At 38.3% G+C, this 22,080-nt stretch overlaps 1 protein-coding gene across 2 annotated transcripts in view; it reads left to right on the top strand.

Moving 5' to 3' along the window:
- The window catches only part of adcy7 (adenylate cyclase 7), a 62,695-nt gene that overhangs the window by 33,035 nt on the left and 7,580 nt on the right, over positions 1-22,080 (top strand). Inside the window, exons 4-18 of one of the 2 annotated variants that reach the window (XM_023275817.3) lie at positions 1,943-2,140; positions 2,454-2,618; positions 3,403-3,552; positions 7,005-7,165; positions 11,560-11,671; positions 12,041-12,168; positions 12,565-12,723; positions 13,827-13,959; positions 14,770-14,958; positions 15,495-15,538; positions 16,830-16,889; positions 17,888-17,965; positions 20,542-20,611; positions 20,726-20,823; positions 21,050-21,134. In XM_023275817.3, the coding sequence (XP_023131585.2) occupies positions 1,943-2,140; positions 2,454-2,618; positions 3,403-3,552; positions 7,005-7,165; positions 11,560-11,671; positions 12,041-12,168; positions 12,565-12,723; positions 13,827-13,959; positions 14,770-14,958; positions 15,495-15,538; positions 16,830-16,889; positions 17,888-17,965; positions 20,542-20,611; positions 20,726-20,823; positions 21,050-21,134 (1,830 nt within the window). The remainder of the gene's footprint in view (positions 1-1,942; positions 2,141-2,453; positions 2,619-3,402; positions 3,553-7,004; positions 7,166-11,559; positions 11,672-12,040; positions 12,169-12,564; positions 12,724-13,826; positions 13,960-14,769; positions 14,959-15,494; positions 15,539-16,829; positions 16,890-17,887; positions 17,966-20,541; positions 20,612-20,725; positions 20,824-21,049; positions 21,135-22,080) is intronic. The other variant, XM_023275818.3, reaches the window with a different exon arrangement.

The following is a 22,080-nucleotide window of genomic DNA, read 5'->3' as shown; positions in this document are numbered from 1 at the left end:
CAAAATACACTCCCTCCCTCATCAATCCCTTGACATTCCATCGCTCACTACTTCTTTTACTTTATTCTGTTGTTCTTAGCTGCCTGCCTCGCACACATAGTTGCCAGGGATGCAGAGGAGTTGTGTGAAAATGTTAGGATGGAGCTTGTGTAACGCTGTTTTTATATGCAAAGGAGGGGCAAAATGTTGCATAGGTGATGGCAGCTACAGTCAGAAAGTCACTGTTAACTTATATAATTCCTCTTCAGTTGTGGACATCAGGTGAATAGCAGCGCTAAGAGGAGAACTAGACAAGTGCTACTTCTACCACTGGTTTTGAGTCTGGATTGGATGGAGAAATGGGTTCAAGCTGTCCTTTGTTTGGGTTCTTTAAATTTTACCTAGATTCTATGGGCCTCTGTCTCAAAAAGCTGTAAGAAGATATTTGTGGAGTCTGTACAGTATATCATATGACACATTTCCACCCTTGATATGTGACACTCTTGTCATTCTACACATTTTCATTTTTCAGCCACATCAGCTTTGACCCATGTCTTTGCTGTCTGCATATAATTGCCTTTCTACATATAATTATATATGTGACAATACATGGATCATATCATGAAAACTATATCAGAAGTAAGAATGATTAAAGAATTGTAGAATGCAAATACTACTGAATTTTAATATTACAGCTGGTTTCATGAGAGCTTTTTATTCCTTGATGTGCCGGGTGTTCAACATTAGAGCTGTGTCTGTTCACGTGGTCTTGTCTCCAGCTGCCATAAGATAATTGTTCTTTTTCTGCCTACAAAAAGGTTTTGTCAAGACTCACAGCTACACAGGGAGCGGAAAGTGGTTTAGTTGAGGTCTGGCCTTTTCCAGTGCTGCCATGGTAACCAGAAAGCTCAACATACAATGCAGAGATGGCCTTCTCCACGCAGAGATCTATTAACACTGACTTTGTGCATCTGTCTCATTCTTGAGCGCTCTTTTAACCCCTTGTTTTCCTTTGTGTTTTCCCTTCTACACCCACTCTCTCTCCCACTTACACGAGACAATCTCAAATCATGTGCACACATGGACAGACATAGTTGTTGTTTTCATACATGTATTTACACTCAGCGCATGCACAATTGTGCATTTTTTCCCCTTGTGCTTACTTCTCACTGTACACTGACTTAATCAGGAAGATGGTGGCCTGTAGCAAGCTGGACTCACTAACCCAGCGTAGGCCTCAGTTCTTAGAGTTAATATCACTGCCTCTCAGGAGCATCTTATACTGATCTCAGCCTCAGGTTTAACTGAGGAGAGCAAATTCAGCAGTAATGTACAAACAGCGAACTACTAATAAATAATTAAGAAAGTGTGCGTAAACTTTATTGTTTTGAAAATGGATCGTGCTATAAATAGAGGCAGGTGGACAAAACAAAACACATGAAAAAATATAATAGCCTTTTACTGTACCAATTTGGTGAAAACCCATGATGGTTGGTTTTTGCCACATGAAGGTGTTGATTAGATTTAATGCTACTGTTCAAGGCCTGTTTGTAGTGCTTTCCCGTCATGTGATAGATTACGTACTTTTGGGGAGTTTTGTTGCTGATGTACCTTCAGGTCAGGTAGAAACTGCATGGTCTCTGTGTACCTCTGAAATTTGCCTAAAATGTTCTTCAGAAATACTGTTTCATCAAACAAGCCCGTGTTTCATTAATGGTGACACATACAGTATGTATTTGTTATATGATTTATATACCCTATACAGTAGCACTCAGTGAAATACCAATGCATGAATAGCTTACACTGCATATCTAAACAAAAACAAAATGTTAAACACCAGAAACCTGCATGAGGATGAACAATTAATGATTCATGCTGACTAAAAGAAACTAAACAAGTTCATATGATAGTATGCCTGTAGTAACATGTGCATTCATTTTTCTGTCCCTGGCTGCTGATATAGAGCGCAAAGCAACATTGTGCCTTTGTGAGTGTGGTGAGCGGCAGCCTGTGTGTGTTCCTAGCTGTGTTTGTGCTGGTCTGTACGGAGATGCTCTCACAGCGATGGAGGCGTCTATTGGGCCTGATTGTTTGGGCCACACACCTCACCTTGGGATACACCTTCATCTTCAACAGCCCCATCATCTTGCCTTGGGACCAGGTAAAACTCACCTTCCAGCAGCCCTCAGATTCAGGCAATATTTTTGTTGAAAGTGTCTTTCATGAGGTCATATACACTAACATACTTAGAGAAAATTTAATTTTGTCGGCGAGTCTTCAACAACGGTTACAATCTGCAAATATTTGCAGAGACTTCTGTAGCCAATTTAGCTTTTCTAAAATTCTTTCAAATCTTTGCCTCTGTTAACAGGCAAATATCTTTCTGTGATCTTTGCTTTTCCACGATCTTTACATTTACTGCGTACAACAGGTGGTTATTTTAAATGACTGAACCTTTCCTTTTTTGTCTCCAGGTGCCTTTCTTCCTCTTCATCATCTTCACGGTGTACACTATGCTGCCATTCCAGTTGTGGTATGCTGTGGTGCTGAGTGTCATCTCTTCCCTGTCCCATATTATGGCCCTCACATTGCGCCTCACCATTTATAGCAAGGAGCCAACTCCTTACCTTGCCAACCAGGTAAAACCATTTCAGTAAAAACTCTGCCGCTATTTAATTGAATGTTTCTGTGATGTTAATACATCAGCTTGTTGCTGTTGCTTTTGCTGGAGCAGTGTTAGTGACTCTAAGTAAATATAGCTTATGTAGTAATATTTGTTGTATTTAAATCAAACCAAAGAAATGCCAAAATGTAGACATTATTCAGATAACATATAACACTGAAACTATAAAATATTTTGCTGACTTTTTTTGAACAAATCACCAAGGTTTAAAAAAATCAAGTTATATCGAAAGTTATCCTGTTATATATACCCATATATTGGTCTGATTGGTATTGTATTAAAATATTTTTTAATAGAATTTTGCAATACTCATTTAGATATTTAACAATTGTAAATCCACAAACGTGTTTTGGTAGATGTTAAAGATAAGCAGCAATTACCAAAATTACATAACTCTTAAAGGATAGGATTTGGCCAGAATCAGATACAAAAAATGAAAAATTAGAAGTGAAGCCATTGAAAGGGCATAATTGAGGAATACCAGTTTCTAATGTCCCAATCCAGCAGCAATGGCTTGTGTGTGTGTGTGTGTGTGTGTGTGTGTGTGTGTGTGTGTGTGTGTGTGTGTGTGTGTGTGTGTGTGTGTGTGTGTGTGTGTGTGTGTGTGTGTGTGTGTGTGTGTGTGTGTGTGTGTGTGTGTGTGTGTGTGTGTGTGTGTGTGTGTGTGTAGTATGTGCATGTGCATAACAAGTGTTTTGTCAACTGAGCTCTAACTTCAGACTCTGTGTTTTCTTCTCTAGCTGCTGTCCAATGCAGTGGTGTTTCTGTGTGGCAGTGTGGTTGGAGCCTTTCACAAGGTCCTAATGGAAAAAACCCTGAGGCAGACCTTCCAAGACACTCTGAGGTGCCTGAGCATGCGGATGAAACTTGAGATAGAAAAGAGACAACAGGTTAGTGTAATACAGTGGCTTTTGAAGGCCAATACCTTGTGAGTTGCACATATGGTAGAATAGCTACATCTTGTCTGAAAATGCTTCATGTTTCCAGAGAGGACTTGCATGTAAAACAAGGTAAGTGGAAGGGAATCTGTGCTCTAATATTGACATAGGTTGTAGTGACTATTTGAGAACCAGTTTTCTCCCTGCTTTTTCTGTATTTTTAAAACATCACAAAATGGAAGCAAACATTACAGACACATGATGAGAATGCCTCATCAATAAGTTTTTTTTGCCATACTCTTGTAATTTTATCTCATTTTTAGGCTTTGCCTTTGGCTGGCCTCATGTTGACTCTCTCATAGATGTTTTCATTACGACTAACAAATCCTTCTCAAATTAAATTTTCCTGTGATGCTTTTTAAATTAGATTCATCTGTGCTGACTTGCTTTGACCTCAAAGGCCTTTTTAAAACAATTCTTTTTTCGTTTTTTTTGACTGTTGCTTTTTGTATGGGGCATAAAACACGATGACAAGCTGCAGTGTTGCCAAGCAGGACAGAAAGGAATGATATAATCATTAACATTTAAACCTCCTCTTGTATTTGAACTGGAGCTGAAAAAGACAGAGAGGAGTCCACTAAGTCAGCCACAGAGAGCAATAAAATGGGGAACTGATAATAACAACTTTTTGTTCCCACATTAATTTCAGCAGCAAGAACCCAGTGTTTTTTCCTGAAATGTTTCCTGGCAGGGTGTGAAGGACATCAAAATAGTATTCAAACCTGTGTGATGTTAACACTCCCCTATGATAGCAAAACTAATGGAATTCTCTGAACTCAAGCAAATACATGTGTGTCTCTGCATTTAGTGGCAATGCAGGTTTTTACATATTAAGTATTTGTCCTTTATCATGCGGCACATTCTGCTATCACACACCATCAACTATGCAAATGTCACTTTTGTTTTAATGCTGAGTATTTTTTAAGAGGTCATCCAGTTTGAATGACGGCATGCACAAAGACATCTGCATATGAATACATATAAAAATGCAAACTCAGAATGTCAATTTCTGAATATGTTTTTAAAAACTAATCAAAAGAAAAAATCTGAAATGTTTTGAGTCAAAACAAATTCACCTCTTTGCAATAACACTCTAATTCAAGGTTACGTGCAATTTCATTCTCATGAGTCCTTGAGAGCCTGGAGAGTGTCCAGAAACACTCCAGGGAAATAAAAGACTTGAGATAGCACTTGGCTTTTGAGAAAAAGCTACATGGAAAATTTTAAACCAAAAGATGTGCAAAACAAAATATCCTGTTGAAAGTAGTGTTTGCTTCAAGCCAGTGCACTGTGTCAGACCAAAACTAGATGCAAATCAATCACAAACATAGCCTTGCATACCATAAAATGTGTGGTAGTAGTAGAATTATGCCAAGAGAGTGGAACATTTTTTCAGCTCCCCTGACTTGAGAAGTAAGTAAAAGGATCCATGACTAGAGCAGGATACAGGATGTTATTCAGGGGTTATGTCATGTATATTAGATTGTGAAGGCAGTGTTTGTTCCAGCAGGACAGTGACCTGAAGTATACAGCCTAATCAGAAAAGGGATGATTTCAAAACAAGAATGCAAATGTCATTACGTGTCCCAGCTGAAGTCCAGAACTAAATCCCCCTAAAATCTGTGTAATGAATTGAACATAACTGTTCACACATGCAGCCCTCATCCCATCTGATCTACCTTGAGCAAATATGAGAGAAAGAGTTGGAATAATTACAAAATTCACTCTGCTGAATAACAAACATTTTCATAGTTTGAAGGTTGTATATTTGAATACATGTTAAATTAATTACTTGTAATACATTTTTTAAGCACAGTTATTCTGAAAAAAAATCACTTTTTTCAGAAAATGTTTGTGTCATCACTTTATTTTGTAAATGTACAGCATGAGGACAAGCATAATGAATAATGAATTCTTAAGCAAGTTATTCATGCAAACATCTCCCTCTTTATTCTTTCTCAAACATATGTCAGGTCACAAACCAATACGTTTCCCAGGTCTTATGTTCATGTGACATTTATGTACATCTGTGTACATTCACTTTCTAAAGCACTTCAGCTGTTAAAGTAAATGCCAGTTTGTAGATAAGCACTGGGGTGTGTTTTAGAACTACTAACTGGACAAAACATCCCCAAATTCAGTCTTTAGCAGCGGCAAGGCTAAAATGAGCTACCTCTACTGATGAGACACTTGGGAGAATTCTGAAATGGAAGAGTCGCTTTATCATTATTACCAGTGCAGAGTGAAATTGGAAAAAACTACATTTTTATATCAACCTAATTAAAGGTCATAGCGAATCATTAACAGCCTTGTAACAGTGAGTCAGTACATTCATATGTTATTGAAATTGTTCTAACAATTCTCCTCTGCAACTGTAGCAAATTTGATGCAACAGAAGTGAAGCCCAGTAGATACTACTCCATTTTAATAATAGCAGTTCCAGACTGTCTCTGCAGTAAATGTGGTGTGCTGAGCAACCATGGAAGAATGGCTCTGGTTATAACAGATCTGGTTTGGACCTGGTGCAGGGTAAAAGAGGATAACATGCCTTGACTCAGCGAGCGTTCATGCCTGTCTGATGGCATGAAGAGGGCTTAATCATTTCTTAATCATTGCTCTTCAGATTCTTGTCTTAATCAAGCCTTTGAACTTTGAACACTTTGCAAGCCTGTGGCTTTTGCAGCAGGCTGACTCCAGTGTGACTTCTTAGCTAACTAATGAACTATGCTATACCCACACTGGCAGACAATGGAAAATCCCTCTACTTTGTCATGTTTACCATTGTTTGGCTAAGATGGCATATAGTGGTATACTGTTTGGATGTACTTGATGCCACCACACTTTTGTAATTGTACATTATGCTGGTGTCTGTCTTTATAAACAGCAGCCATATATATATATACATATATATATAAATAAAGTTACTGATTGAGAATGAAGAATGATTAAAAGTAGACCTGCATGATTAAACTGGTCTAATTACATTTGTAGAGAAAAATTGTTTCACTATTTTAGGTGATGGGATTTGATATAAGAATTGGCAAATGGCAAATAAGCAGTATTCTGGTAGAAGCTTGAGAACAAAATACATTGATGAGTTAGTTCTGGGTTTCTGGGTCTCTGAACTTGTGGGTTTTCTCTCTCTCTGTGTGTGTGTGTGTGTGTGTGTGTGTGTGTGTGTGTGTGTGTGTGTGTGTGTGTGTGTGTGTGTGTGTGTGTGTGTGTGTGTGTGTGTGTGTGTGTGTGTTCTGGGTGTTCTCAGGTAGGCCCTTCTTCATTTCAGGGCTTTACCACTTATCATTGTACACTGAGTACAACAGTCTAATAAGCGTAATTTCATGGGTCAACTAAATTGCAGTTGCATAACTGACTTTGTGTGTCTGTGTGTGCATGTATGTTTGCAGGAAAACCTGTTGCAGTCTGTGCTGCCAGTCTATATCTCCATGAAGATGAAACTTGCAATAATGGAGCGCTTGCAAGATTGTAAAGACAAAGAAGAGCAGCAGCGACTGGTCAAAGACAACAACTTCCACAGTCTTTATGTCAAGAGGCATGAAAATGTCAGGTACACCTGCAAAATACCGTCAAGGGCCCGGGGGGGTTAAACCCAGAGTGCAGGCACACAGGAGGCAAGACAGATTCAGAACTAAGGACTTTATTCAAAGAAACACAAAACATCAGCTGAGTAAACTAAAGCAAACTAAACTCCATACAGAAATCGACAAATTTAACAAAAAACCAAACAGAGTTCCAAACTAACCAAGAATAATCAACATAACTGGCCACAACAGGGATTAAGAACTAAAACAAAACACAACGGCCTGACTTAGCAGCGACTAGTGGGGCGAGTCCGGCTTTAAATGCTGCTGATGAGTGATCGGACACAGCTGCGCTCTCCCTGCAGCTGTGTCCAATTGGCCGGGATTGTCCGCTGGCCGGGGGTGTAGCACCGAGGAGGGAGGGACCATGACAAATACCTTAAAACACATGGAAAGGTGTAGATTTTTGGATTTGTTAATCATTAATTAGTCCTTTTTGTAAAGAACCATCTCATTATAGAGGCCTTAATTTTGGTGGTCAAAGCATGCACTTGAAGATGGTTAAAAAGTCTGCCTCATTGTTTAGCCATCAAGACTTTTTGAGGACGCTGATATGTCTTCCTGCTTATTAGCAATGGACAAATATTTTGCTGTCCTACTTTAGATTTTAAAAATAACAAGTGATTATGGTCTGAATGTATTCTGCTTATCACTGGCAGGAAACAGATTTCCAAACTAAATAAAATATTGAAAACTTAAAACCGATCGTTTCAAATAGGTTGTGACTCACATATATATTTCGTATGACAAGCATGTGAAAACATGCATCTTGAAGAGCAATTTTAAAAATGGACAATGTTTTGCTTGCTTTTGTTTGTTTATTGGTTTATTTGGAAAGGAGAACTGACCTATAGTAGTTTTTAGAATTGCTATACTATGTCACTTTTTTAAAAATTATTATTGCTGTGTACTTCAATCAGACTGATGCTGTGTTTGTTCTCATTCTTAAAAATCGTTAGTCGTTCTTGGGACAACTTACATCTGTGTTTTCTCTTTGTGCTTCATAAAACATACAAGCAATAGAAAAGCAAATAAAGTAGATACAAAGAACAGATATGTCTGACCAATTCTGGTAAAGCTGGAGATTAGTAGATCTGTTTTCAGAGCAGTGACCCAGTTACAGCTTTGTTTTATGAGGGCTTTATTAATTTAGCAAGTGCTGACAGATATTGGGGCAGCTTAAGTTGGATTTGGCAGATGGATTACTGGCTAATTTCTTCTTTCTGCTAACTGTGGACAAGATACTGTCCCTGCTTTGCCTCAGTAAGGTAACAGCATTGTAGTTTTTCTTAAGACCAATTTAAATGCATTGTAAACACACTTAGTTCTGGATTCCTCGGTTTTTGTGGTTCGTTTCCAGGAATTCATTTTAATATGCATATTCTACATGTTAGTATACAATAACACTGTAATGGCAATGCACATTGGAAACAATGTAAATGACTGTACTGAAAATGTCCACTCTGTTTATTCAGCTACTTTTGTGTGAGTATTAGTTTAAAGACTTTTAGAGTTTTGGTCTTTTTTTTTAATCAAGAGGCCATTGTGACGGCATCAGTCATGTTTGCTTCAATGTTCATTTACGGCCTCTGTAAAAAGGTGGTGAATGATAGGATTGGATGCCTTACCTATTCCTGTAATTACTCCAGACCTGTGATTAGCTGTGTTGTCTGTCTCAGAAAGCGCCTGGCCGTTTTCAGGTTGTGAAACAGTTCAAGCTTGTGCAGTATTTGTGTTCCTATGCCGGTCAGCTTAGGGTCAGTTGTATTCAGGCCAGGCTACAATAGTGCCAGTAATCAGCTTCACTAGGTGTGGGGTGTCTCAAAACATGTTCACTTCATATAGCACATGTAACACTCTACATGTTGATATTTATGTTGTTTTTTGTCTGTCTCTAATTTACATGTGCAGCATTTATCACACAACCGTTGATACATCTCCTGATTGAGTGAGATGAGTTTGGTGTTCACTGATGCTTGCATTGCATTGGTTAGAGTTTTAGTTCCCACCGAGAACAGTCATGTTAAGATAGGGTGTCAGCTGCGCTTTTTGGGTTGGATTTTTGCCAAACTTCCACCTGTTTTTCCTTGTGGTGTTGAGGCCTTTCAGAGGTGAGATAAGATATCACTGTCCATCTGCAGTTTGCTGACAGGCAGCTTTAATGAAGCATAGAGTATGATTCAGCATTGGACCAGACAGGCCTTTTAATCAGTCACAGATCAGGCCTCCTGGAGATTAATCAGAGATGGGTCAGGTGTTTTTGCCTGAAAAGCTTCATCCCTATTCAGGTGCTTAAATGGTCACAGTGGATCTTAATGGGCCAACTTGGCTGTGAAAGAGAAAAAAAGCCTTTTTGGTCAAAATTTCAAGGGCACAAACACTAAGCATTATGGCCCTTAGTTCTCCCCAGTTCACTGCTCAGTGGTTGATTGTTAACTTTGCATTGAGGAGATTGTTTCTGTAGTCAATTTTAGGGTCCAACCAATATGGATTTTTTTGAGGCCAATGCTGATTCTGATATTTGGCAGAAAAAAAATGTGGATAACCAATTAATCGGCCAATTAATTCTAAAAATATATAATGAATAAAATAACTTCTTTTTTGGTCCCTTCACACTTACAACAACAAAGATATGAATTACAGGCAGAACATTTGACTGTTTTACAATACTTTGTCCATTAGTATTTGTTTACCTTTACAACAGAGGAATTTTCAAGTACAAAAGCATGCAACAAAGCATTAAACCTCTGGGAAATTATATAACCCTAAAAAAAGTCAATCTATAAGTGAGCTTTGAAATACATCTTGTCTTGTACTTCTTGTTGCTGCAAATTAGAGGTAGGTTATAGTACAAAACATTATTTACATGCAGCCCTCTGAAGCCGTTTAACGGTAAATTAAATTATTTCTTTGCCATGAAGTCATGACTCATATGAACCAAAATAAAAACTAGAGACGCCTTTCTCAGATGTCAAAACATGTCAACGTTGACAGAATTGCATTTTAAATATATAATGGTCACAAATAGTCTGACACTAATGTTACTCCATAACAACACACAGAGTTGCTGTTACAGCCTGTGTCACGTTCTAGTATTTTCTGACAAAGTAAAACAAAGAGTGACATGACATCATGACGGTTGCTAAAGACAGACAGTAATGTTAATCATTTTAACTTTTTGGGCCTGCACTGAATAAACCCCCTCCCCTCTGCGTTCACATCATTCCTCCTTAAATGCGCCTCAACACGCAGCTGACGGAGTGATGAACGGCCGTTCTGTTCTATTTTGTACACTTATGTTATTTCTGCAGTTACTTACTGGCTTTTAAGCTGTTAGCTAACGCTATGCTAGGTTAGCATAACTACAGCAATGTTATTGCTAAAATAAACAGACAGGGAGTAACTTAAGCTAGGTTAGCATAACTTTAGCAATGCAACGTAAATGAAAAGCATGACCGACGCAACAAAGCACGAGTCACTTGTCATGACACAAAGCAAAGAGAGTTAAACTGAAACGGGAAACATGTTGAGTCATGGTTCATTTCACAACGTTGTTATAAACTTACCTGTCGGCTCAGCCCACTCCTGTAATGTTGCCTGACTGTAGCTTTCTCCTGTACGTTACTGAGAATACAGCAGTGAGGGTTGAACGGAGTCAGAGCTCCATGTATTGGACAAACAGCGCAAGGACATCATTCTGTGCTACTCCAACACTTACCAGCATTTACTGTTTCATGAGAAATTAAGAATGTATTGGCGTTTAATCGGCAAAACTCTGACCGATGATGATTATTTTGAAAAGGCCTATAATTGGCCGATTTGATCGGCTGGCCGATAAATTGGTCAGGCCCTAGTCAATTTCTATAGTTGACTGAGTGATTGAACAAAGCCACTGAATTCAGTGATGAAAGACCGTGACATTGTGCCAACACTTGCTCTTCTTCAGCTGCTTGGACGTGAATTATTTTCAGAGCAGTACCAATAGACACAAGTTACATGAATATTCAGTGTTATCACTGGTCATCCATGAAGTGAAACCTGAAAACCATAGTGCAGAGTCAGCTAAACCCGCTGATGTTCTGCAAGACTAAGCTTTATGGACTTTGGTGGATGCAATAATTGCTGTGGCAGTCCAGATTTTACAATGCAAACTGTAGTGAAACATGAAAGTTTGAGTTTTTCATTTTAGTGTTCAGAAATGTATAAATTATTCCGCTAGTAAAATATTCCTTATAAAACAAATGCTAAAAGCAGTTACATGTAATGCCTTATGTTTTACTTGTCAAAGCAGGTGTTATTGCTTTAAATGTGTGTTTTTTTTTGCGTTTTGAATCTTTGTTGACTAATTTCTTTCTTTCAGTATTCTCTATGCGGACATTGTTGGTTTCACCCGATTGGCCAGTGACTGTTCTCCCAAGGAGCTTGTCATTATGCTCAATGAATTGTTTGGAAAGTTTGATCAAATTGCCAAGGTGCGTTACCACTTAGAATATTTTCTTGTCAACCTAATTAAAAATAATAACACTGACCTCCAAGCTTAGCTTGCAGTTCAAAGTGTGCCTCTTAAATATTTATACCCACGGTAATCTAATCATTAGAGTAAGTGGGTTTGTGGCAGAAAGATGCCTGTTTAAGATCCTCATCTTGGGAAATCTAGTGCTGGCAGTTCAGCAAGGAAACACTACTTTCTAATCAAGGCATGATCAAGGCACTTAAACCTTCATAGTGCAAGACCGATGCTGTATTGAGCAGTGCCACGCCATTTGTTATTTTTATAAATTAGTTGCCTGGTTTCATAAAGCGGCATTTTCAGGGGCTTTCTTCTTTCTCAATCTTTACAGGAAAACGAATGCATGAGGATCAAAATCCTTGGAGACTGCTACTACTGTGTGTCTGGGCTGCCAGTCTCACTGCCTAAGCATGCTAAGAACTGCGTCAAAATGGGCCTGGACATGTGTGAAGCCATCAAGTAAGTGTATGCCTCCCATCGTCCTTAGCCCTTTTATGTAACTAGAATGTATTAGAAGCTATTTTTGTAACCTCACAGAGCATAGTGTGGTATATTTATCTACAAGGGTGGATTATAGGGTGAGTTATTTTCAGTCATATCTTTGCTGTACTGTTAAAATTGCTCAATGGATCTCTAACCATTTTTCAATAAAATCAAAATGTATTTCTTTTATATGTTGATATGTTTTATTGTACATAGTGACACAGACAGTATGAGTTCACATAGCCATATACTGAAAGAATAATAGATTACATTGTAATGCCATCTTAAACACAGGTATTGTGCTTTGCAGAACTTTGTTCTATGTATTATTAATCCTCAGCAAATTTTATAATTACTGTGAAACTGTCCCAGGCAGGTAAGGGAAGCCACGGGAGTGGAAATCAATATGAGAGTGGGCGTTCACTCAGGCAATGTGCTCTGCGGCGTGATTGGCCTTCGCAAGTGGCAGTTTGACGTGTGGTCACATGATGTCACGCTTGCCAATCATATGGAGTCAGGAGGGCTTCCAGGGTAGGTAGTTTTAATTTTGTATCTGCTTTTGTTGCATAGCCCTTCATACATACACAAACTACTGTTGCCTGAGGTTCATATTTCCTTACTATTACCACGAAACATTAAAATTACACACAGCATTCCTCACTAAATGTTATGTTGTAATACATTTTTGCCAAATGTCATTTAATTATAGTTACTAATATCGTGTAATATCTATAACGTAATGTTGTGAATCTTCAGGATGATTAATTGTGCCTTGTTTTTCGTGTCAGATTTACAAATTGTTTGGATTCTGTTGTTTTTGATCATGTATATGTAGCTGTGGCTGTTAACATTTTAAGTTGCATACATTTTGCTGTCAAGTTGAAGCAAATAAGTGAATTACAGGAGATGATACACAGTACAACCCTGTAGTTCTGTATTGTCCTTTTGTCACAGTCAATGTTCTTTTTCAACAAGCAATGTCTTATATTCTGAAATAAAAATTTATGTTGGGATATTCGTGCACTTAATGAAACAGATATATTGACTTACAAAGAGTTAGTATTCAAACTCATTACAGGGAGAAGGCTGCACTTCTCCACAACAAAGGATTTCAGTCACATTGGTGAGAGAAAATTGGAATACCTTACATTTTTTGGTAATAGGCTTTGTCACTTTATTCCACACTTGTCATTTTGGAAGTTGTAGTTTTGATACAATGTGCTTTTAAACTATGTAGCATCATACTGAGAAGTGTTTCTGCTATTTAGACTACCCTCATTGACATAAATGGAGCAGACAATATAACAGAAACCACTGTCAGTATAGTAAGCACAATTCAACAGCACCACAAGCTACAGCTTTTAAAATGACCATCCTGATAAATTTTCTCAACACAATAAATCGTGAACATTATGACCTCCATGAAAGTATGGTTCATTTCCAGACTGTTCGAGGCTGCATTAGTTTTAGCTGGATGTGCTGCATTTAGCTTAATAAACTGGCAACTGATTGTGTATAATAATTACATAAATGGAGTGGCTGAATAACTCCAGGCATCACTGAGAGTGGTACAAATAAGCAGCTTACATATGCCATACCTAATATTAAATCATTTATTTCCCTCGCTTGGTCAGACGTGTACACATCACAGAGGCAACTTTGAAGCACCTGAACAAAGCTTATGAAGTGGAAGAAGGCAACGGCCACCTCAGGGACCCTTATCTGAAGGAGCTCAATGTCCAGACCTATCTAGTCATAGATCCACGGGTAAGTTCTCTGCCTGTCTTCCTTGAAAAAACTGAGAAGGAATGACAGTCATTTTATAATTGCTGGTACGATCGCAGAGATTGATAGTACAGTTATCATAATGTAAATAATTTTGTAACCTTTGACTACATATTTTGTGCGTTTTTAACTGGATATCACTTTCATCAAAGAACCATATATGGATCTTTTGTGTTGTGGACCAAATGCAAAGTTTGCTATTGGTTTCTCCCAAGCAGAGACATACATAGAAATTTCTTTCTTCCCTGATTTCGCATTTTTTTGTTTTACACAAAGATGACAGGTTGGGCCACGCACATTACTTCATCACATTAGGTTTTTTAATTTGTTTGTTTTCTTTTTTGGCTACACCTTTCATTTATTTATATTCTTGACAAGATGAGATACATAAATTGCTCAGATTACCCTTCGATGTTTGTTGCCATGCTATACCATTTACCCGTGATTTGTTCCCGAATTGATGCATAATGTTAACAACCAAATTTGTCAAAGCAATGTGCAATAGCAAACAAATTCGGATGACTCATTCAGATCACCTCAGAGCAATCCATTTGAGTGTTCTGCCATTTCTCCAAAATGCCTGTAAAACCTGTTGCAGATTGAAGTTAGAAGCTTTTTCTTTTATAATCTAAACTAGACAATTGCACTGGCGTAGCAGAGGTATGCTGTTTCTGAGTACATTGTAAACACTTTTGTGATTTACTGTAGAACATACACAAAATTTTTCACTAAATGCTTACAGTGCACCATAAACGTATTATGAATTTTGCATGTGTTTATGTACATCTTAAGTCTAAGGACCCATCGCTGAACACGCGCAGTGCGCCTAAGCCTCGGGTGAATGATGGTCTGAAGATGCGGGCATCTGTTCGTATGACACGTTACCTTGAATCCTGGGGAGCTGTCAAACCTTTTGCCCACCTCCAGAACCGAGAGGGCTTTACCCCAGACACCATTGTCAATGGCAAGACACGTTTCAAGGTAGGCTGACTGGATTTTAAATGTTTGGTTGGTTGTTGTCCGGCACAGGGACTCTGTGGTTAGCACTGTCGCCTTCTCTTTCTGTGTGGAGTGTGCATGCTCTCCCTGTGCATGCATGGGTTCTTAGTCTATACACATGCTGAGGTTAATGGGTAATTATAAATTGTCCATAGGTGTGAATGTGAATATACTTGGTCATCTGTCTCTCTGGCGGCCTGTGCACGGTGTACCCTGCCTTCGCCCCAAGTCAAGTGGGATAGGTTCCAAAGGGATGTTTAGCTGTGGATAGAGCTCTTTTACAGTTTAAACACTGGATGCTTAAAAAAGTTTAGGCTAGTTTTGTGTTTGATCGGTAATAGTTTTTAAGAGGTAAGACAAATAAAATGCGCACTGTGGCTTAAGATAATAATTATCTTTTGAAAGGTTAATGCATTTCCAGATTTCAGTCTTAGATAACTGGAATTCTGTTGGGTGCGGCCTCCAACCCTCATATTTCCATATATTTTTAATGATGAATTCATCTGTGTTTTTTTCAGGACATTCCTCTGCGACCAGCCCCAGGCAACAAGATCACTGAGAGGTAAGACAAGTCTGAGCTTCTGCTTGGGCTATGTAATAAATTCACATGTGTGACTGTAGCAGAATGTGAAACTCGACATGCATAAAAAGTGTTTTCACACAGATTCACCCTGGTCAGTGTGACTACCCTGTTACTCAGTAGCATCTTGATAGTTACTGCTTCTCTTGCAAGGAAGAGTGTTTGCCAGCAACTTTCGCAACTGGGACTTTCCCATCTGTTTATGAAATCTGAACTTGTCATCTTCATATCACATTTCCTTTATAATATTATGTGATAGAATGTGTCAGAACATTTGGTACGATATATTTTTTTTGCAGTCAGTGCATTATTGCCAAAGTTTAGTTGTACACATAGAGATTATCATATTGTGTAAGACGTATTTATTTTATTTTGTGGAAGACAAGATTTTTTTGTGGAATAGTGTGACTTGTGTGCAATAATTTTGAAGGATGTTAGCCAACTTATTTTATACAAGGTTTTTCTTCCTAATCACATTGTCTTACAGTTATTTAATTATGCGAATGCATGATCCATATTACATCCATTTCATAGTCTTATCCAGTATGATTTGCAGTGAGCATACAGGTGACATGTTTAGTATCTTATTCTGTGGGTGTAGAGGAGTTAATCTCAACCAGCAATAAAGATTTGCTAACTACAGCTGTCACTTAGAGTGTAGTACAGCTTTGCTGCTTTGACAGTTATGCCTGCAGAGTGGTGGGAGGGCAGACCTACATGACAAGCCCTTCCATTAGCTTCAAATAATGCATAGACAAATTGATTACAGTTATAGTTTATAATGCTTAATTCTCTTTGCCCATCTGGCACAGGCAGTAAGCAAACAGACAAATGTTTAAAGTGTAGCTACTGATTAGTGGGCAGGACTCACCTACACAAACAGTGTGGGCTGGAGTAATGTGATTACAAAAAGATAAGTGTGTGCCTAAAAGCACAAGCATTCCACCCTGGGAGAATGTAGGTCTGTTTTATCTTGGAAACTGTTAATTTCATTCATGTATTCACAGTCCACTAAAGCAGAGGCAGCAGCTGGTGAACATGAGATTGAAGTGACAGTGAAATGAGGTGCACCCACACAATCTTGAGGACATTACACAGCAAAATACATTTTCCTGTGAATTAAAGTAACAGTTGTGATTGCTCTACTCTGGCTAACAAATATATAGCTAGTGTCTAGTTTTTCACAATTATATGATCACATTTCCTGTTGGGTTTTTTTCACTGCTCTGTTGTGATGAATTTGTGTTTGTGTCTTACTGTTGGACCCTGACAGCTTTGATGAGTCTCTTGAAGAGCCATTCTCCTTGCCCAACCCTCCGTTCAGCAGCTATAAGTGAGTGGGGCCCTCATGGCCTGCAAGGTCCTCATTCCTGTCAGTGCAGTAGTTCTTAACCCTTTGGCTTATCACCGTCAAATACTAAAGAATGGATGCTTGCTCACGGCCACTTGTGTAAATAGAAAGGATGGTAAGCTTTAAGCTTTTACTGCAGAAAATGCCTGTTGTTTTTCGTGTTTCCCTCATTTTTAAAAAAAAAAAAAAAATTGCAACTTACTACTCACAATCGGTTCTGCAGAAAGAATTGTTTAAATGTTGTCGAAGTGATTTATTTTGTTGGAGTATAAAAATGGCTATTCTTTTTCTCAGTAATAAAAAAAAATAAAGAAATTACACCATAAATTCTAATATAACAAATTCTAGTAATATTTCTTTTTTTTTTTTTTTTTTTTTAACCATTCTGTGGCTCCCTCACACTCTTCAAAGTTTCTGTGTCATGTCCTGACCTCCAGGGTGAGAACTACTGCCTTAGCGAAGAGCCTTGCTGTCCCAACACTAACCTGAGCAGTGGTGTAATACTGCTATTTTCTCACCGCTTCTAACTGCTACCTCTTTGTAACAGGCCAATATGTGAACTCAAAAGCCCTGTTACCTCTGTTAGTGGACTGACATGCTCCTATTAACACTGATCACTGATTGGGGCTTGTGTATATCTGGGTCTGTGCATCTGTGTGAGTGTTTCCTTCCTGAAAGCATAGGGGGTTTCCGAGCAGAAGCACGACAGAAACACTCCCACCAAATCCCACAGAGATCATCTAACACGCAGCATTCTGCATCCGGCACACTCCCTCTACATAACTCTCTCACAGGCACAAACCATATTTCTCTTTGCTCACTAATGATCAGAATGGCTTATCCAAGTTGCCTCCAAGCACAGCTAAACTGGACCTGAGTAACCCACATGACCTGATCCGGTTTGCCAGCATCTGTTCCAGTCAGCCTGCGTGACTTCGTGTCTGTCTGCCTCTTCCTAATGTCTGTGCTTTCTGGTGCAGGAACAAATCCCAGAAGAGTAAGTTTGATGAGGAGCTGCACAATGAGATGACCACTACCATAGATGAGCTTAGCAGCAAGTAGGTCCAATTTACAAGTCAAATCACGTTTTATGTAGTTAATAAAAAATGTATTTGATATATTTTATAGAGTAATGTATTCCAAATTGCATGAAAAAAATGTGTTTAAAAGATAAAACTGCACAGAAAATCTTTGCTGCACTGTTTGCAAGCAGGTTGCACTTTGGGCTACACCCTTATCAGTGATAAAACAGTAGGTATTTGCTTGCTGTGATTATAACTTATGGTTTGCAGAACCCCTAAAATTTGAAATGTGATACATTTCAAGTTAATTTGGTTTAAAGTTCTGAAGTTTTAGTTGTATGTTGCATATGCATAAGTAGTCTGAGTCACCAGGTGTACGATGCAGGTATAAGCCATTTCAGTTAACTCTGTCCTTCCTTCATCTATCTGGATGTTACTGTTTTTTTTTTTTTTTTTTACGATGGGAAACGGCAACAGCAACCTATGAGCAGCAACCTGCTCACACTAATAATTGTAAGTTTTGCTAAGGATTTGAATCACACAGTAAGGCAGCCCTGCTAGTTTTTTTCTGTGGATTATTCATTTTCCTGAGAGTGCTCATCGCCCTGCATGGAAATATTCTACCTGTCACTTTTTTGGGGGAACACCAAAGTCCATAGCAGAATGAGTGTGTTGCAGTCAGACCATTGTGTACTACAGCATAGACTGATGAAGAGAGACTCAGATGTAAGTAACGCTATAGGTAGTCGTTGGCTAACATTACTTGCAGCTGTTTTATTAAAGAACATAAAAGCATGAATGCAACTTGAGTTGGGCTTACTTAATAGATCACCTCATCCATTTACATGATTTCTGCCTGAGACATGCCAGATAGAATTTCATTAGTGATGGTGGTGAAGACAGCAACCCCCATGATCCCACACTACTGCACTGTATCATCAAACTTTGTTATTGTTTTGGTTGCGATAGCCCTCGCCGCAGAGATTACTTACTGCTCCTTTCAACAGAAAGAGAAATCTGGAAAAGCTTAGTCCACACACCTCTGTCAGCGAAAGCCATTAAATTTTCCCTGCTTTTGCATTAATTTGTTATAATTTTTTAAGTATTAACTAATTATTTTTGCATTATGTGGAGGTTTGTGCTGGTTTTCATGCCAATGCAATTTTGTACTAAAATGAGCACCAAAACTAGACTGTGTTGCCTCATCAGTAGAAGCACAGCCGTAACCCCCAACCTTACTTTTTCATTTTTACCAGAGTAGAATGTGAGTCCTACAGGTTATTAAACAAGCAGATAAACTTAAGGTTAGTGATAACGATCTATTTGGATCAGTGGGTTTACAGAAGAATTGTTTTTGTTGGTAATGGACAGAAATTATAAATACAGTGTTGTGTTTCTGCATGTTTATTTACAATGATCTACAAGCACCAGGGGATAGTATTATATAGCAAGCTTGGTATAGTCAGGACATCTTTACATTATCTGGCTTCACTGAGCTTAACGACAGCAGTGTTTACATAAAGATAGTTAGATAATCAGCAGTCAGCGCGTGGAGCCACACATTTCTCAAAAGAATAACAAAATGTAATCATAAACCAATATGAGGGAGTAAAAAATATAATACAGGATGAAAGCAACACAGTTGCTGCAGCCAAAGCCAGGAAGAGAAAAACCGCTGACTGTGTGAATGCTGAAGTTACCAGGCTATTATCAGTATCAATGCCACATCATTAGGGCACAGATAGATCTGCGTAAAAATAGGCTACAATTGTTTATTCCAGTAAATGTGTTGCTTTGATGTAGTCTCTTCCTATGGTGTATTAGACACTTTTAGCCTTATTCTTTCAGCTGCAACCCTAGGAGTGTTAAATGGTTTGTAAACAAGCACAGAACAAATACATACACATAGTTCAAACTGATGTCAGTTTACTTGCATATCTTGTAAGACCAGCAAGCACCAAGCTTTAGAATTCTATCACTATACAATGGCCTATTAAAAATTAAAAAGGCTTTTAAATCTCTTTCTGTCAACTTATATTTATGCTCATCAAGGAAAATAAATGTTTTAAACGGTCTGGAAAACTTCTCACTGTCCATGCAGAGCTCTACAGAATACTGTAGGAAATGTTGTCATTTTCTATGAGAACAGTAAGCGTGATTTTGTATGCATTGATCTGTTATCTGGTTAGGTGTGCAGCGTATAGCACCATGCTGATGTACGCTGGTAAGCAGTGGAACATTATCTCTGCCCAGGCAAACCAGGATTAAACATGAGGTCAACTCACTAACCTTACGTCCTGGTGCTCAGTACAGACTTCGGGCCTTTTACACTTGTTTATTGACTTAACCTCATTGCAAATGTAACAGACTGCACCTTTTCACATCTTTTCAAGGTGGTACTATTGTGTCAAGTAGCTGTATCAAGTGTGAGCCCGCAAAGAGAAGTCCAGCAGCTATTATTGCCCTGTGTGATTCAGTGCCGATTGGCCATTTATAACAGTCACAGTACAGATGTTAAGCTTGCGACCACTGAAATGTAAAAGTAACTATTAATTCACTATTTTTTCTTTTTTTGTTTTTCCTACTTATTCCTCTACGTTCCTCTCTCTCAGGCAGTGGTCAAAGTCTGAAGAGAGTAGCAGTTTAGCTCTGTGGTTTCCAAAGAAAGATCTGGAAAAACAGGTTGGTTGGACACAAAGAGGTCATTAAAGCATTTCTATTTCTAAATTGTTGTACATATCAGCTCAATCATTCTAATACTGAATAGGAGGTGTGTTGTATTTTTCCTCTTCTTAGTACCGAGCACTGGATTTGCCAATGTTCAAGTACTATGTCAGCTGTGCCACCTTCATCTTCCTTTGTATCTTCTTGGTTCAGATGTTTGTCGCAAAGGAGTGAGTATGTCCAAGTTTACCAGTTATTTAAAACTCAGTTCTGTTCTCATCATCAGTGCAGCTGGGAAGAACAGACAGTTTGCATCTTTTTTCTTTGTTCTTTGTGTTTGAGATATAGGCACCTAGTCTTACAAAAGCACACTATGAAGCACACTATGAACATCATATTTGCTCTGATATAGGCAGGAGACCAATTTCTGATATGCCCTGGTTTTCTGTTCCTCAGTCGACAGACGCTCGGGATGTCATTTGGAGTGTTGGTTTGTGTACTGCTGCTGACGCTGGCCATCTGTTTTGCAGGTCATGTGCAGGTCAGTGTGTTAAGTATTACAATTACATTTAACATTCAGCTATTTACGGGATTTAGTTCAAGTTTCATTTTTACCCAGTTAGCATCTGAGTTTGAGTCCTGTATTACATCGTTCTGTCCTGGCCCTGTTCTGTATTACATATGGATGACTCACAAGTGGTATTGAATGAAATTAATTTTCTTGTGTATGAAAAAATTAATTGTGAAATCCTTAATAGATGATCATATTGCTGTTGTCGAAAGGCCACACCAGAAAATGCTATTTTACTGCAAGCCTTCAGGAAAAATGTAATTTCATTTTAATACTGGTCTTCCTTATGATTTCACCCTGTAATATGTGGTCTGTGCTATTCAAGAAGCAATGCAAAGATGAGACTTCTTCTTCTGAAGACCATGTAATACACTGAAAACTCCATAATGTTTTCTTACTTTGTGGTGGAATTGTTGCTGGTTAAGGAATAACTTAAAATCCCAAAGTAAAACACAAAGGCAATTCTAGTGTAAGCTTTGGTTGATTGTCTACCTTTTTTACGTCAGTGTAAAGAAGGATTTACACACTGAAATATTCTTCGAGAAAAAATATTTTTATTTGACCGTACATGATGATGACATTTTTTGTGTTTAATAATTGCAGTTTTTTTTAACTGGAAACATGGACTTGATATTTTATAGTCTCATGATGGTTTTGTGATTATACAGTGCAGAGATTTAGGCAAATCATGTAAGATAACATCAAGGTGTCTGAACAATGGTCATATTTTTTTTTACTGCAGTTAGTGCGAGAACAACAGAAATGATCATGACAGCCAACAAGTTCTTTGTCCTTGCATAAGAGGTTCATAGGTCAGAAAGGCACAGACATGTTACAATAGGCAAGTGCCTGGTAAATTAAGGCAAAATGGAAGAGGATGTGTGTAGTGTATGTATACAGTATGTGTTTCACTGGG

This window comes from Amphiprion ocellaris, chromosome 1 (genome assembly GCF_022539595.1).
Source record: "Amphiprion ocellaris isolate individual 3 ecotype Okinawa chromosome 1, ASM2253959v1, whole genome shotgun sequence".
NCBI lineage: Eukaryota > Metazoa > Chordata > Actinopteri > Pomacentridae > Amphiprion > Amphiprion ocellaris.
The sequence above is the reverse complement of the archived record's forward strand: the minus strand, read 5'-3'. Positions and strand labels throughout refer to the sequence as shown.